The sequence below is a fragment of the Urocampus carinirostris genome, chromosome 17, assembly GCF_059441175.1.
Source record: "Urocampus carinirostris isolate Australia breed hairy pipefish chromosome 17, RoL_Ucar_1.0, whole genome shotgun sequence".
Lineage (NCBI taxonomy): Eukaryota > Metazoa > Chordata > Actinopteri > Syngnathiformes > Syngnathidae > Urocampus > Urocampus carinirostris.
In genome coordinates, this window is record NC_142365.1 from 20,964,198 (window position 1) to 20,980,076 (window position 15,879).

Genomic DNA, 15,879 nt, shown 5'->3' on the forward strand with positions numbered 1-15,879 from the left:
ACGCTCGACATACTTAAAGACTAGTGATGGGGATTCCAGCTCTTTTTAGAGATCCGGCTCTTTCAGCTCAGCTAACTAATAAGATTTGGTGTTCCGACGAAACGCCCTACCAAGGTGACGAGCCCAACTTGACAGCAGCCATTTGTTTTTTTATAATAAAGTGAAATCAGCAAGACTGAGTTTCAGAGTTATCACAAGCATAACTTTTACCGATGATATAGAAGTAGTAGAGTAGAATGTCTTTCTGGGAAATCTGCTGAGTCAGCAAAACCCAAATTGCCAAGGCAGGTTTTTTTACATCTGGCGTAACCTACTCGTCTGCCAGTAAATAGGGTGGCAATATTCAATGTCATTCTGGGCGGGGAGAGTGGAATGTCTTATTGGGAGAAAAATGCAACAAAAACAAAAGTGCCGAGTCGGATTTTTCACATCTTTCACATCTAGGGTAACCTAACTGATTGCCTGTGAAAGAAAGTGCTCATATCTAAACTCCTTCCCCTATTTCATGGTTCATCAGACACACAAACACAAAAGAAAACAAACGCTTGGATCGCAAACAAAAACATTATCATCACCCTCGCTTTGCTCGCGTCTCAAAGGGAACCGGCTCTTGATTGGTAGGGAGCCAGCTCAAGGAGCCATTTTGTTCGCAAAGGACACATCACGAATAAGGATGAGCACGCACACACTGGGGTTTCCGTCACACTGTCCTATTTTCATCCTCTCTGTCTTCTGCTTCTTTATCTCGCTTCTTTTGCCGCTATCTCCGCGGCGGCGCTTTGCCTCATCGGGGTAAACAGATGCCGCCGCTGTTATTTATGTTTCCACTTGGTCTGCCTTTCGTACAAATTATACACACGACTCCGCACAGAGCAGAAGCTCGTTTTAAGCGAAGCCCGTACCGGCTTTGCTGTCAGAGCTAGGATGCTGAGACGGTACCCGGGGCGCGGTGAGTGGGGGAGGGGGTTAGTCCGTTTGTCGAGGGAGGCTGAGCTCCATGGCGACGCTCTCATGGACTCTAAAGACACTGCAGAATGTTTTCCAATGAACTGGCGGGCTGGCTTATCATTTCGGAAGGTCCCGGTGAGGTTTGTGTTCAATGAGGCACAGTCTGATTTACAGACAAATTAACCTATTCTACATCCGATTCACCAATTGATAAGCAGAGCAATAGTGCTGTATATTAGTGGCATATAATTTTTTTTATCCTTTTATCTTAACTCAGTCGTCCCAAAACTGAAGCCTGCGGTGTCAAGACCAGAACAGAAACAGGACCCAATTGCGTGACGTTTACCACAAGTTTTATTGAAAGAAAAAGGAAGGGCTGCGCCCACGATCCGGTGTTCGCTGGACGGGGGAAGCAAGTCGCTCTCGGATTCGGATTCAAAAGTGGATCTTCCGTGGTGAGCGATGGCGGTGTCAGGGACGGAAAAACAGGTCTGTAGCAGGGACAAGGAGAGCAAAAACGTGGTCGGAAACGAGTCGTAAGCCAGAACAGGACAATACATGTAGTCGGGGACAAAAAGAGGTCATAACCCGGGACGGCAGAGCAGACGTGGTCAGGATCGACAGGTTGTGGCCGGAGACAGACGGGAGCAAAAACTGGACAGGTAGGAGTCAGGGTCGAAAAAGGCTAGCCTAGTATACTCTGAGGTTCGCAAACTGACTGACAACAGGGAACTGACAGGACTGGGTTTAAGTCGGGACCGGGAGCCAATCCAAGCCCACGGCGGTTGGCGCCAAATGAGCCGGCACAGGTGAATCACGTCAGTAATCATGACACGCGCTTCGAATACAGTCCGCCTACACATTTCTTCCAGCCCCCTGAACAATACCCAGAGAGCATTTTGGCGCACGTTTTTCCGTCTTAAAAATAACTGAAAACAAGGTTAATTGGCTGGTCCAAATTGTTCCTAGGTGTGAATGAGCGAGTGAGTTGTCTGTTCCTGTGTGCCCTATGAAGGGCTGGCAACCAGTTCAGGGTGTACTCTGCCCACTGCCCGAAGACAGCTGGGATGAACTCCAGCACACCCTACGACCCTACTGAGGATAAGCGTTGCAAATAATGAATGGAAGGATGGATAACATTTGTCAAAGGTTAGAGCAGTGTTTGAGAACAATTGGCGACATTGAGCTGGAACAATAATTAACATTTCTGTTTTTTTCAGGGTTTACTAAAACTATTTTGCTAGAGTATATGTTAAATGGGCTGCATTTATATAGCTCTATACCAGTCATCTCTGAAGCGCTTTACAATACACTTCACACGTTACCCATTCACATACCCACTTATTCACAAATATCAAAGTCAGCCATGAAAGTTGACTACCTTCATATCAAAGTTATTAGGGGTTGAGTGTCTTATCCAAGGACACTTTGACATTCAACTCGGAGGAGCCCGTGACCTCTTTGGACCGCTCTTCTTCCTGAGCCACTGCCGATGATTAAATCATTCCAGGTCCTCGAATCACAGTTTCTGTCATATTTCACGTGTCCTTTCTCTGTGCCTGTAGATATCCGAGACCGACGCAAAAAGCCAGTGATGCTGTTCATCCACGGCGGCTCCTACATGGAAGGTTCGGGCAACATGTTTGACGGCAGCGTCCTTGCGGCTTATGGAAATGTCATCGTTGTCACCATGAACTATCGACTGGGCGTCCTGGGTGAGTGTGCTGTTACACATATATTTGGCCCTCTTGTCCCTTCCACCGTAGCTGGCTCACCTTGGCTGCTCCCACATGACCTTTTTTTTCTGTTGAATGAAAAATATTGACGATCTTGGTTGGCAAGGACTTTGGAAACTTATAAGTCTGGTAAACTTAATTATGAGGAGAGATACATTTCAGTAAGGGTGAGCGATACTGGCAATTTTAGTATCGATCCGATCCAGGTAAATACATGGTCAATCAATACTGATCCGAATTTTTTTCCGTCAATACAGTGGATGCTCGTGTTTACGTACGCCGTCATACTTTTCACAAACGCCCTGGGCCTGTTTGGTGCGCGACGCCTGTGTCAACACTTCTGAACAATGACAAACACGGATGTGAGAGTAGTTTAGGACCACATCCAAGAATGGCATCGCATATTAACATAGGGTAACATGATCTGGACCGTTGGGATTCGGGTGGGCCCGGGGACAAGGACAAACTGAGCTTGATGTCTGCGACCTGCAGCTGTAGCCTGCTCGGTTCATCAACTCGATCCTTTACAAACACTGTCAAGCAAAGTCAAAACCATTACCAAGTTAAGCTTGTGTTTGTGAGATAAAACTAAATCAAAATTTGGATTATGCTACAAAATTCTCAAATATCCTGGAAAATATTTTCTTTTTGCCACTGGCTATCAGTTTTTGGACTAACGTGTTACAAACGAATGTGTTCCTGAAACACAATTACTTTTCCCATTAATGTGTACTATAACCCGTTATATAACTAGTGTTAGTACATGATATATTTTTGTATTTTTCCACAACTTATTATATGCAGAGGATGAATTATAGTGTCTCTTGATTGCCGAATATTCCTGCATCACTCATATTTTATCACACAATGCTAAATTGGACAGCAATGTTACCTGAAGCCTGGGCATCTTTGTATTTATCGAAAAAGTACAACTAAATTCAATTATGGTGGCCCCTTCTCAAGCAAAGAGTAAGATATTTCTGAATTTCTCCTCATGTAGATATTCCCCCTAAGCTATACACTTGCATCCCAGCCAAATTTACAACCATCAACTAAAAAATTGAAATAAGGGGATCAGCTTATATGCGCATATTTGGTTTTGTGGCACCAGTAGCGAATGGAAGGCGGCATACGTGAACTAACATGTAAACATGCATTTTCATTAATACTCGAAGGTCAAAGAATGTACATTTATTCAACATAACATGAGCTGCACCCAGAAGAGGCTGACATAACTGATCGTCATCTCCCTGCTACGGGTGCCCCAAGATTTCAGTAACTTTATGAAAGGCTGGGAAAGTAATTTAAAGAAAAATTGTGCAGTTTGGGCACTTTGAGTCTCTATGGCATGTATTCTTCCCGAATTTCAGTTGGCATAGACAATACAGCGACATCTAATGATCAAATAATACACACTGTCTCTTTAAATATTGAATACATCTTAAAAATCTTTCTCATTGCTGCAGTCACACATACCCGCATTTCAGAACCACTGGCCTAGCAACCTACTACACCGTGTTCCAAAAAGTTCAATCCTAGGCCACTGCTATTTTTATTGTATCTAGGTTTCTTCTTAGAAAGCATTTACCTCTGTTTTAATGGAGTACTGCAAACAAAAAAAAAACGCCACTTTAAAACACTCTGTCTGTTTTGTGTAGGGAATGGCCGCAAACTTTTTGGGTTTCATCCATCTTGTCTCGTATGACAAATTGTCACTCTATGTACTTACTTCACTTTGTATGTAGCACTGCTTGGTTCAGAGTGCTCTATAAATAATATTGAGTTGAGTTGAGTTTACCCATGTGCACTCGTTCCATTAGGGTCTTTTGACAAAACATGTATTTAACTAGGTTGGGGGAAAGAGTCATTCAGAGCCATGACGCCGTGCCCTTGATTTTTTTGTTTTTTCTAATCGTTGTTGGATTGATCCCATACGATACAGTGATCCCTCGCTTTGTCACGGTTTACTTTTGGCGGTTTTGCTGCTTGGCAGATTTTCATCTCTTCTGCATTTTGATTGGCTAAACAGTGACCACGCCCCTTTTCTGCCTGGGAGACAATAACAATGTGGTCTAAGTTGTACCAAAAACAGCTTGGCAAACCTACATTACATACACGCAAATGTTTTAAATTGTGAGTTTCTCTAAACGCCGACGTGTCAACAAAACGCTCCTGACTAACAAAAACAACAAGAGGCCGAGGAAAATATTTTCTACCGTCGGCAAAGTTGAACTTCTCCACATGCTAAAGAAAGGTAAAAACATTTTCATTCCACATTTTTATTTTCCCCCATAACATCCACATGATGACAACAACATATATTCCGTAAGAATGGAATGTCTTAACCACTTGGGTCGTAGGGGCACAATTTACTGTGGTGTGTCTTGGGCATGTACAGCCTTGTGGCGCCCATCTCTCTCCAGGCCAACAAATGTTTACAGCACACCTAGTCTCGAATTGGGGACCTTTTGTCAATCAGTCGGATGTGCTAACCAGTGCACTATGGAAAGAATAGTGTCCTTATATCATTTTTAATGCTATAGCGCAATACAGTACATCAGCAATAATATTTTTACATTTACAATTTGACAGTACAATAGCGATATGTGAAAACAGTAATCTTTTGTTTTCCACGGGGTTGCTGTGATAGTTAAAACCCGCGAAGTAAAAACATTTAATTATTTATAAGATATCAGTAACTTATAATATATTTGATTGTAACAAAATAACAATTATAAGTCTAAAAATCTTATTACAGCTGATTGTATGGTCTTTTTTGTAATTAAACAACAGTACAACAAAATTGTAAGGCTTGTTTCCACTGTTTAAGAACGTGATGTAGAGAGCGGTCGGTTAATTACATGAAATAAGACAGGTCTTTGTGATGATTAGAATACAAGAGTCACAAATGTAGCAGTTTCCCACGAGTAGTAGTTCCAGGTCATACTGCCACCCCAAATTGCTTTCTCTCCTGCCGCCGCCGCAGTGTCTTCTCGGACCTGATCAAATCTTCGGAGCACCCGGTGGTAATCATTTCTTAGGATTTTCCTCAGAGTCCCAATTAGTTGATGAATTTCTATTCAAAGTAATGATCCACGAAAACCCTAGCTGTATCCGTGCTTCGTAGTTTGTTTTTGGGTTTGGCTATTGTGTTTGCCCAGCTGTTAGACAGACACCATTCACCAGCCTATCAAAGTCGCCCACCCAACACACAAACACACAGTCGACCTTCCCCAATGATAGCATTTGCTGTGTGTTGTCTGCTGCAGAACACAATGCACAATGAAAAATATTGAAACCGCGAAAAAGTAACACAATACAGCAAGGGATTACAGTACAATATTGTATTTGTTGAAAAATGGTTGAGCCTGTAAAAAGGTTTATTTGTTGGCTTTATTGAATCTTTGATAGATAAATAAATAAATGAATAAATAAATAGATAAATACATGTGCCTACTTCTCTGGTATTGACTGTTGCGGGCACTTTTTGGAATGTGACCCCAGCTAAAAACGAGGGATTGCTGTATGTCACATTCGCAGCGATGCTTTAAATAGGTCACTGTGTGCATAAATATAGATTTTGCCAATTTCTCTATGAGCAGATAGAGTTTGCGCTCTGTGTTTGAAATCCGTAGATGAATAATGCACCATCCTTCTCCATTTTTAATGAGGTTCCTCTCTGACACTCGTAATTTGGGCCAAAAAAAAAAAACGCCAGCCCCCGCGTCCCAATAGTTTTACGCTCTAATCTCCGGTATTATCCTGGACTTACATGACAGCAAAGTTGTCCGTGCCATCTTCATTTCATGCCGTCCTGTGCCTTTAAGTGGCTGAAATGTGGGATCAGGAATAAGGAAGTGAGTTGTAGGGAGGGGGGAATCGTAGCGAGACAGTGCGAGAAACGGAAGGGGGAGATGGGAAGGTCTAAAAATAAACCTTCAGAAGTGCCTTTTCAATCTGCCGCAATGCAAAGTGTTCGCTCGAAAGGAGCACGAGTCGGCCCGACCGCACCGCAGCCGCGTTCTTGCGAAACATCAACACACACAAAAAACGGATTTAGTTGTGCAATGAGATATGAACAAACTGAAATAAACGCAGGTTTGCTGCTGGATCAAAGGCCCGGCGATGGGATGGAGATCCTTCCTCACCTTCTCTTGCCTTGTTTCTGCTCCAGGCTTGCCCAGCCTTTTTGTTTTACGCTGCACGACCATCTGCTAACACTAATGAAGTCATTAACTAATTGATGAACTCGGGAGAAAAAGGCCCACCATCCCGGGTTGAGGGTGCAAACATGTTATTCACCTCGGGAAGAAAACGTGTCATGCAGATTTCGACTTGAGGTGTTTGTAGCCCCTATCTTGTTAGGCAGAGGGAAGAAAGTATACTGGTTTTAGGTTGAATGAGTGGTAAAAGTAATAAAGGAAACACCATAGTCAAATTATTTTGAATAAAAGCCAGGAATTTAATTTAACAGACAATACAATTGACAAAATTGAACAAAAAACATAGTAAGAGAACTTTTTTACTTAGTTTCGGGTGTCAATTGCGAAGTTTTTAAGTTTGATTCATCTTCATTTAATGACCGTTTTATTTCCATTTCAGTTTTATGACCGGACGTCTACTCTAATTTGGGTTGATCGTCCCATTATTCGTCACAAAGTGTATTTTTATGTGCACCGATAGATTTTAGAGTCAACCTAAATCTGATTTCATGACCGAATTTCAAGTCACACAATAATACACTTCAAATGTCAATGGCAATTTAAATGATGGCAAGAAGATTGAGCAAATAAGTGAAGAAAACACAACAATCCAAAGTCAAGATCAAAATTATAATCTAATTCCTACCGTGACCTTGATCACCGAGATTTCGATTCGTTTAAAGAATTGAACAATTTTTCCACTCGGGGAAAAAAACGTAGCCTTTGAAAAAGATCCACAAAATAAATATACTGTCTTTTTTTAATGTAACTTTGAAAACGTCGAGCAGTCTGTGGCTACGTGTAAAAAAATATGAAAGAGGTGACTTCTTCTAACCCAAGCAAAGTTACAATTTGTTTTTTTTTAGGTCTTTAGAGAATATTAATTAATTATTGTATCATACACCAGGAATTGTATATATATATTTTCACACTATGTTATTTTTTTCTTTTTTTATTCAAAGATAGAAAACTGTTTTTTTTTTCCTGATAAGTGATAAAGTTACATTTACAAAGGGAAACTTGGATATTTTTTGTTGGAAAAAAAAGATGGCAGAGAAGACAAACAAACAGGACCCACCAATAAGGTCTGATGGGAGCATGAGCTTAATGTAGTATTCACATCTGAATAATTGGACCACTAATGTGCGCTGATGAATGTAAAATGAAATTATGACTCACTCATAAGTGCATGCACTTGAGCGGCTCCATGTAAGCGCAAACATGATTAGCAAATATATCATGAATCTGAACTGCCGGTGAATTGAAATATTGCAAAAATAATATTGGATTTTTCATTAAGTGAAATTATAGAATAGCGAAACTAAATAGAATAGAGCATCGTTGCTACTCCATCTACAGTGCATTAAGACTGTCGCCATCAACATTAGCCCTATTGCAGCACCCCACCCCCAACCTTCCATCTCTGGAGTCACCTACCCTGGGGGCCAATCACTGGGCGTGCTTCCAATGGCCTCCAAGTTTTAGCCACCAGTTCCCCACATGTAACGAAGGGGCAGTTCCATTTTTTTCTTGTTTTATGTTGGGGTTTTTTCCAGCGTCTTTTGAAATTTAGAATTTTACTTTTCTCTACATATCCTGGAGCAACACCCCAGTTAAATTGTAAAAATACTCTTTGAGTGCGGCATTTTCCCACTATAAGGCGCACTGGATTATAAGGCGCAACCCCGGAAAATAGTCTTAAGTAATATATTTTTCATATCCAAGGCACACTGGACTATAAGGTGCATGGAATTAAAACCACAGTGGGAGCTAAGGGTTGCATAATATTTAAAATTTAATTTAATACCAATCTTTAGAGCCGTGCTTTAACTGGTCAAACTTCAGGCCCTACCATCCCACCCTAATTACACGGTGCGGTCCTAATTTAAGAAATAATTTCCTCTTCTTATATTTGTTTAGGATTGTGCTGTTTATACCACAAATAAACTATATTTACCATATTGTCCGCACTATAAGGCACACCCTATTATGAGGCACAGCCAGAAAAAGGCATTGTTTGGCATAGAATCAAAACTACAGTAAGAGCTAGGGTAGCATAGAAAATAAATAAATACATTTGAATTAAAAAAAAAAAAACATAAAAAAATATTAAACATTATGATATATGGTTTTATCACGAAACTTAGTTACCGTAATTAATTTTTAAACGGTTACTGTGCTGTCCTCACCCAAAAATATCCCTTTTTTGCCAGCCAGACAGCTAGTGAAGGATAACCTAAATCCGCCAGATTCTTTTTTTAGTTGCACTCTATACGGACAATGGCCTCAACCATTACTCTTAAAAGGTTGCTGTAAAACTAAGAACAAAGTGCAAAAAGTCCCATTGGCTTGATAACTAGTTAGACACATTCTAAGCTATTTTTTTTTACAAAACATTACCGTAAACAAAAATCTCAATTTAAGTAATCACAATATTTTTCATACTTTCAATACAGGCAATTATTGTCCAGAACAGTTAGCATGTTTACCACAAGAGGACATTTGAAGACCACTCTATATTTTTATCAAAGGCAGAACAGTTACGATATGCAGTATCATTTAATCGTCACAATGCATGTCCAATTGTATCCACTGTATTTTCAGGTATATAATGTGCACCAGTTATAAGGCGCACTTTATAATTTCTGGCCAATGTGGGGCTTTTAGGTGCACCTTATAGTCTGGACAATACAGAACATTTTTGAAAAAAAGAAGTAAAAACATTGGAACAGTGCCCGGCTATTTTTGTTTAAGGATCAAACCAACCAACAAAAATTCCAGACGACAGGCCACTACTTTTTTCCTACATTTGAAACACTGGCTTTGAATACAGAGCAGCCTAGTCTTTTTGACTTTCGTGGCAGCACCCAGGAAAACGGCGAGCAGCTCTTTTCTCTCCTTTTTTCTTTCGTTCCCGGTTCACCTTGCTTGCAAGATCAAAATCCATTTAGGTCTTCTGTCTTCATTCTATGTGTCGACTCAACAATAAACGTATCAAACTGTGACACAGGATGAGTCATGTTTAAAATGTTATCGTCTTAGCTTAACTTATGAATGAGTTCAATGCGGTGTTCCTATTGAATAAAGCATTTTCTTTTTAAGTTTAGTTCGGAAAACTTCCATTTTGAGATGTAATTTTCAATTCTTTTAAATAAATGCCAAGTACGTAATGTGAAAACATTTCCGGATGGTTGCACTTGAATTAATGTTAGCTTGCTAATACTACTTTTATTGTTTAGCCGAGAGAGTGCGCTAAATCAGAATCACTGGTCATGGTTTCACGATCACCGCTGAAGCAAGGAATGCAGTTCTCCTATCGCCCCCTTATGGGGGCGATCGTGAGACAAAATATTGCTTGCTTTTAGTATTTGAAAGTACAATGTAAAAATTCAGCGATTGGGATAATAAAATAAAAAATCTGTGAAGTTAAATGAGAAAGAACCTTAACATTCAACAAATATAACTATTTCATATATTTTTAATATTATAGGTCCATGTTGACAGGTGAGAGTGGGTCTCTCTTGCCCTACCTGACATAGATATACAACCACTCACACACACATCCATACCTCGAGACAATTTGGAGTAACAAATCAAACTGCAACCGTAATGCTCAGGAAAACACATGTAGGCATGCAAAGAACATGCAAACTCTGCACAAAGAAGCCAATAGCTAGAATCAAACCAGGACCTCTGAAATGTAAGGCAGATGTGCAAACCAGTCATGCACCATGCCGCCTAATGCTGCAGTTTATGTTAAAAATGATATGTTATACATCTTTTACCAGGTTCCAAAATACTACAAATGATTGACACTAATTATTTTTAATCTCCTTTAAAAGCAGTCTCCACCAATCATCCCCTAAGGCCACTGCTAGCTTTGCTCATTTAATTACCTTTTTCAAGAGCGTGCTTATTTTTACTCTTTAAAACAGCACATGCTGTACTGTGTGTGTCTGGAGTGGCATGAATTAGCGCCTATGCGATTCTAAAGTAGGTTTGTTTTCCCCCTTTTGCTATTTATCTCCCTTTTTATAGTGAATCATGCTGAAATCGATTTATTTACTATGTCGATGAAAAAATAAAACCCAAACTATTGTATTCAGTTTTTTCAAAGCTATCAAGTACTATGAATCATCAGTAGTTTAGTACGCCAGTTCTTAGCAAATGCATGCATTTTCCATAAAAACTTCTAGAATTCAATAAATTTCAAGTGTATCTTTAGAAAAAGAGTGCGTTTTATAAAAACATGTGTCCATCATTATTTGAATTTTAATCACTAAATCAATTGATTGGTGTCAAGAACCGGAACAGGAGGAGGACCCAGATGCCTAACGTTTCTTACAAAAGCTTTATTTTACGGGAAATGGGGCAGTCATGCACGTTAACCCAAACGCCAGTGATTCGGCGATCGCTGTGCAGAAGACGTAAGGCAGCAGTCTGGCGTGGAACGACAGGAAGCCAGAGGCTGAGAGATCGAAAACCAATTACAAAAGTAGATACCGGACAGATGGGATAGATACCGGAACAAGACGGGACAGACAGGATTGATATCAGACACTTGGGATTGGAGTCCGCTAACAAGCAGGACGAGATAGACGGGAACGATAACAGACACTGGAGATTGATATTAAACAAGACAAAATAGACGGGAACGATACCGGACACTGGAGAACGATATCAAACAGGACAAAACAGACGGGAACGTCACCAGACACTGAAGACCGATATTAAATGGGACAAAATAGACGGGAACGATACCGGACAGGAAACACAAGCAGGAAACCGGACAGAATCAAAACACACGTCTTGCGGGTGCAGAGGTTTGTTGACGGACTGACAAAGGGTGAGTGAGAGCACTGAGTTTAAATAGGAGGGAAGCCAGTCAGTCAACGAGTCGCAGCTGGCGCCAAACGGGCGGGGCCAATTGGGCGCCATGGGCAACCGTGACAGATTGGTACAAATATTAAACAGTTACATTATATAATACCATATTTGTCCAATAAAGTTGATGATGTGTCAAAATGATTGATATTGATCAAATTATGAAAAAAATAACACGGTGCTTCAACAGTAATGTAACGCCTCGGAAAATGAAATTTTTACACTATTGGGTAAATGTAGGCTTTGCCTAACTCACAATTGTGTCCAGAATAAATACTGCCAATAAAAAAACTTCCCTCCATCTCCAATATCTGATTCTACTAACATTTTCATTAACTCAAAATTCAACGAACATGTAAAGGACAAGATATTAAACTACTTTTTATCGACATACCACAACTACACACACATTTTTGTAAAACGCTCTTGCTTAAAATGCCAAACAAACACGTCATTAATTGTCCTAAAAAGTTGTTGAACACTTTTGCAAAACCATATAAATACTTCCTCTCTTATGTCTGTTTGTTACTTTTTTCCTCTTCATGACACTTTTTTCCCCTTGTACCGTTGCAACTCAACACTCAGAAACATGGAATTCTAGTTTCTATGATTCTGAAATAAAATAAAAAATCATCATATTTTTTGATTGAACATCAGAGATTTGTGGTTTCTGCGATTATAAAGATGGAACAAAACAACCTTTCCAGTTTCTAAAATTCGAGAATAGAACAAAAGAACCCTGTATGTTCGATTTTGTGGATCTCAGTTCATCCAACTCTCTTGCACGTGTTAAGTAAAAAATTAAGGTAATGAAAACTTTCCTCCGAATAGTTGACAGACAGAAGTTCAATCTATGGTTCCCAACATTCTGTCTACCGACCCCCCTCAACCAAGATTTATGCCATAGTCACCAGTCAATACTGTATTGTTTGCAGCTTTCTAAGTGACAAGAAACGATTTCAACCTAAAATGGCATATTTGAATGCTACTAGGATTTTTCTTTTTTTTTTCAAAATCTGAAAATTATATTGATTGATTCTGTAATACCAATTCAAATATTTTGCACCAATGGGTTTTGAAATGAACACGAGAGGCTAAGAATAAGAAAATATGATCTTGACCGTCTAAACTCCAGGCACTGTAGTAGCCTGGCCGACCGGTTCGGCTCTCACACAGCTGTTGGATGTGGCAAGTTTTATACCAAAACCAAGTGCTGAATATGCATAAGAATCCATTAGTCGTAGGGGAGTATATCCAATTATCACTATTGTCGATACTAAGCAAGTACCTGAGTCTGGATTGATTATTGTCTTGGGATCAATACTTCAGCCTTCCACCAATGTTCTCAAAGCGCCGCTATTGTATGTCGATTGTAATGATTACTGATGCGAGGCACCTGTGCCCGCTCCTTTGGTGCCAACTGCCTCGGACTCTGATTGGCTCTCTGTCACTATTTAAACCCCCGTCTTTCTGTCACCTGTTGTCAGTTTGTCTGCGAACCTCAGTTTACGCTAGGCAAGCTTTTCGACCCTAACTCACTCCTGTTTTGGCTCCCGTCCGTTTCCCGGCTTCGACCCATTTTCTGATCTCTACCACGTTTTTTGATCCCCTGTCCCTGCTACTGACCTGTTTTTTTCCGCCGCCGACACCGCCATCGCTCGCCAAGGAAGTACCACTTCCGCATTCAGAGTAACCTGCTCCCAGCGACCAGCGATTACCGGATCGTGTATGCAATCCTTTCCCTTCTTCCCAATAAAACTGAGATAAACGTACGCAAGTGGGTCCTGTCTCTGTTCTGGTCTTGACATGGATAGAGGAATCCATGTCTCTCACCCAGCGCCCTCAGCCACTCTGTCGCTCTCCCTAATTGGCCTGCTGCTGCAGCCTGCCTGCCAGGAAGAATAGATAAAAATCTATGCGTGAAACCTTATTATAAGCTAAATATGACAGAGGCATAGATTTTTTTTTTTTAATCAAAAACAGAAAAGGACAATGTCAGGTGTCATTTGTGTTGCAAGTTGACATAAACACATTAAAAAAATTCACCCTACAGACTGAGCAAACTGGAATCAGAAATACATACATGTTACTCTTCCTGAACAAAACCCTGTAACCCCCTTGTCACTATGGCAGCAGAGACAAAAAGGCTTAAGCGTGACATTGCTGACTTTTGCTCCGTAACAGTCGTTGCTGTAAAAGCATTTGGCATCTTATGCTGTTAAAGGTTTTTTGATCGTATTCTATACACTATTTGCACTTTCTGACTTTATTTTCAAAGTTTCGTGCAATAGACGGTATAGTAGACATGTTTACATTGTTATATTTGTTTTTTCGTTGAAGAACTACTTTTTAATTTGGCTTTTGTTCTGAAGTAATTGTAACAGGAATATTTCTGTTTACTTTTCATACTTTTAAAGTTTGCAATATAGTTATTTAATTTAAAAAAAAAATGTTTAGTGCCTCAAATCTGAGTGCTGTGTTTATCGTAATTATAAAGCAACTCAATGGGGAAGGTTCAATTATACAATGATCTTGACATTTCAAGCAAAAGGTATCGTATAGGACTGGTATCGATCAATAGTCCCTTGTATATTCTTGGATCGGATCGATACAAAAATTCTCAGTATCCCCACCCTTAGCGTCCATACGTGAACTGCTTCTGTCAGCGTTTAAGCGAGAAGCTCGTTAAAGTAAGGAGCGAACCTGAATATGAAAACAGCATTGTTAGTACATCATTGATGGACAGCAAACGCAACATCCCCTGCTGTGTTATCGGCGACGGAGAGCAGCTGTGATTGCATGCAAATTCGCAGTCTGTGCGTGCCTTTGTGTGTTAGTGAGCATGATCGCTTAAAAGCATGTCTGTATGCAAGTGCTTTAGCCAGTATCTGCCTATATCCTTTAGCCCGAAGGGCTGGACGGTTGCCAGGCAACGGTGGCAGGGAGCACAGCGCTCAGCCTCCGAGCAGACACTTGCACATGACACTGGTTTGGACGAGAGGCAATGGTCAGCAACGGTACCACTTTAGGTCAGAAAGTTGGTGAATGGCATTGATGATCCGAGGACCACCGTCATTCTCTTACCACACACTGTAGAGTACAGTAGCACGTCTTTATCCGAGCACGTCTGCGCACACGAGTATTTCGATATACGATTTTTGGGGGTAAAACAAATGTTCTTTGTTATACAGTGGACAATTTAGTTCATGAGGAGTCCTGGAAGCTACCGCTAGAGACTGCTCAAGACTGCTCAAGACCGCTTACCGATAGTGACTACTTACCACCAGCATCAGCTTGTCTAGTTGGCTACTACTGGCAAAAAAATCAAAATTAAAAAAAATTTGCTTACAAGAAAATGTGTGTATGTTCGTTTCAAGTTACAATACAATAATTTTAAGTGTACAGAAAGCTTACGTATCATCAACAGTCTTTCGATTTTATACCTCTCAATATCTGCTAATTGCTACCCTTATTATTAAGCGCAAATCATCCTCACAAAGCGATAATAAACCTTACAAACAAACCTATTTCTATCCATCTATTCATCTACCCCGGTCATAACCCTCGAGAGAGGTGACCGACAGCAAGACAAACACATACAAAAACAAAGAAAATTAAAAAAAGGGAAAAAGTAACAAAAAACACACACAACATTTTTTGGACCATGGCCAACCCAAATGGCCAAACACCCAAACAAGTTAAGCACTTCGGCACCCAAGTTGGTCATGCTTCCGTCCCTCCAGATGAAACGGGACACAAGAAAGCGGCCATATCACTCGGCTCAAGGTGACACAACACACTCTTCTGTTCAACAGCAGGGCCCGACAGCTTTCACTGGTTTACCCCTGCAGCATCGGGTAATAAACCTTACAAACAAACCTATTTACTCACAGCAAAACAGACTATGTAGAAAACCTGCAACAGTATTTGCAATCTACGTTGATGTTGTTGTCTGCTACCAGTGACCGACACAGTTTTTTTTCCCCCTGTATAAAAATTACTATACGACATGTTCCAAAAACATAAAAAATATAGGGAAAAGTTGACAGGTATGCGATCTCTCTCACTCCTCCCTGCAACCGCCTGCCCACCACACACAAATTTGTTGG

At 40.5% G+C, this 15,879-nt stretch overlaps 1 protein-coding gene across 6 annotated transcripts in view; it reads left to right on the forward strand.

The window, feature by feature from the left end:
- Positions 1-15,879, forward strand: part of LOC148349485 (neuroligin-2-like) — a 130,987-nt gene that overhangs the window by 83,497 nt on the left and 31,611 nt on the right. For all 6 annotated transcript variants that reach the window (XR_015847398.1, XM_088321542.1, XM_088321544.1 and 3 more), the window contains exon 4: positions 2,514-2,663. Coding sequence is in view for 5 of the 6 variants with exons in the window: in XM_088321542.1 (XP_088177668.1) it covers positions 2,514-2,663 (150 nt within the window). In the remaining variant the exon portion in view is untranslated. The remainder of the gene's footprint in view (positions 1-2,513; positions 2,664-15,879) is intronic.